Source organism: Hoplias malabaricus, chromosome 11 (genome assembly GCF_029633855.1).
Source record: "Hoplias malabaricus isolate fHopMal1 chromosome 11, fHopMal1.hap1, whole genome shotgun sequence".
NCBI classification, from domain to species: Eukaryota; Metazoa; Chordata; class Actinopteri; order Characiformes; family Erythrinidae; genus Hoplias; species Hoplias malabaricus.
In genome coordinates, this window is record NC_089810.1 from 39,038,798 (window position 1) to 39,040,435 (window position 1,638).

A 1,638-nucleotide genomic window follows, 5' to 3' on the forward strand; every position below is an offset into this window, starting at 1 on the left:
AGAATGTTACCTTGGGTCTCAACCATTTGATGGCCAGTTTAGGGTCAGGATCTACCGGCATGCCAATGGATGCCTGATCGGCCGTGAAGGTCAAGTCCTGGAACAGAATTTTATTCTTGAGGCACTCATCTCTGAGGCAGATGTAATCCTGGTTCTTAAACTTCACTGGGTTTCCAGGTGAGCCTGTGGCTGAGGTGTTGTCAGACATCTCCAGAACTTCTACAGGAGCTTGCGATGAAAGAGAGAAAGGCTGTGAGTAACAGCTAATGAGCTTGAACTCTCACTCTGAAGGGGTTTGCAGAAAGTTTCAGAGAAGTGGCTCACACCTCTCCACCCACTGGAGACACGCCACCCCCAGCCCCTGCCCCTGCCCCAAGCCCCTGGCTGTGGGGGTGTGGTCATGGGGGTAGTTGGCAAGTCTTGCTGAGTCACTCACGCACATTTTTATCAGGCTCATTAGGCCCTCCTGGTCTTTTAACGTCCTCATTAGCTTTGTTGTTGTTGCTGTTACAATTAAACTAGATGTTTTTTTCTGAATGACTATAGGATTTGTGGTTCCTTCGTGGCTAATGCAGAATAACTGTGGAAAGTTAAACTGCTTGTGGGTGAATAGGCCGCTATTATGTAAATGTGCTAGTGTTTGACACCACAAACATAAGTTTTTAACAGGGAATTTTTATTATAATTAAAAAGGTCTATTATGAAATAATAAAGGTGTAAATCAGTGGAACTGAAACTAACTTTACAGGCACAGGAATGTACCACAGAATCCGATAAAACAGTAGGTTCTGTCATGTTAGTGCTGTATGTAGCTTTAGACTGAGGTGTTGTGAGCTAGTAAAGTAGCTAGCTAGCTACTGCTTTTACATTTCCTTTCACCTATGCTAAGCTAGCTTCAAAAGTTTGGAGCTAAGACATTCAGTTCTTAATAAAATAGGTTTGTATGCTGGTGAACAGAACACTAAAATGTTATATTACAATTAATATCCAGAATGTTAAATTTAAATACTAAATTACATTAAAAAATGTTTATTATTACCAACAGCACTACATTTAAATAAACGACTAAACACAAAACCAACTAAACTGTTTGTTGTAGTATGTAATATTCACTTCCCAGACCATACATTTAAACTGATCTCCAAAAGCAAGGATTTCTTGGTACTGCTACATTATCCTTATATGCTATGCTAGCTTTCATCCTTTAGAATCCCTGACTGAAATTGTTAACTAGTCTGAACTTAACTTAACTCTGTTCCCTGTTGGAACAGAGAGCTCTAGTTGAAATGAAAATGTAGAAAATTCTGTGTCGTGTATTGGACCTGTTGCTTAAAACAATTGTGCACTACACATGAAATTAATGGCTTCTACACTAATAAATATGCACTCAGAGTTACAGGGCGAGTAGTGCAGCTAATGTCTGAATCTAGAACTGTTTATACAAGGCATTATAAGTCATAGAAGGTGTTATTTTATGATTTATGAAGAAGGGAACCATAAAAGTTTAATTAAGTTCTTTTACAGCAAAACGATCACTAGAGGGCGCTACAGCCTTTACTGTCCGCTGAAAGAGACCTTTAAAAACAGACATTTATTTGAACGTTAACGCAGGTTTATTGATATAATTTGATAAAATGG

The 1,638-nt window shown here is 38.9% G+C and overlaps 1 protein-coding gene across 1 annotated transcript in view; it reads right to left on the minus strand.

Moving 5' to 3' along the window:
• The window catches only part of capn12 (calpain 12), a 26,858-nt gene extending 26,549 nt beyond the window's left edge, over positions 1-309 (minus strand). The window contains exon 1 of the mRNA XM_066685041.1: positions 11-309. Within this exon, the coding sequence (XP_066541138.1) occupies positions 11-208 (198 nt within the window). The 5' untranslated portion in view covers positions 209-309. The remainder of the gene's footprint in view (positions 1-10) is intronic.
• Between the last annotated feature and the right edge of the window lie 1,329 nt (positions 310-1,638).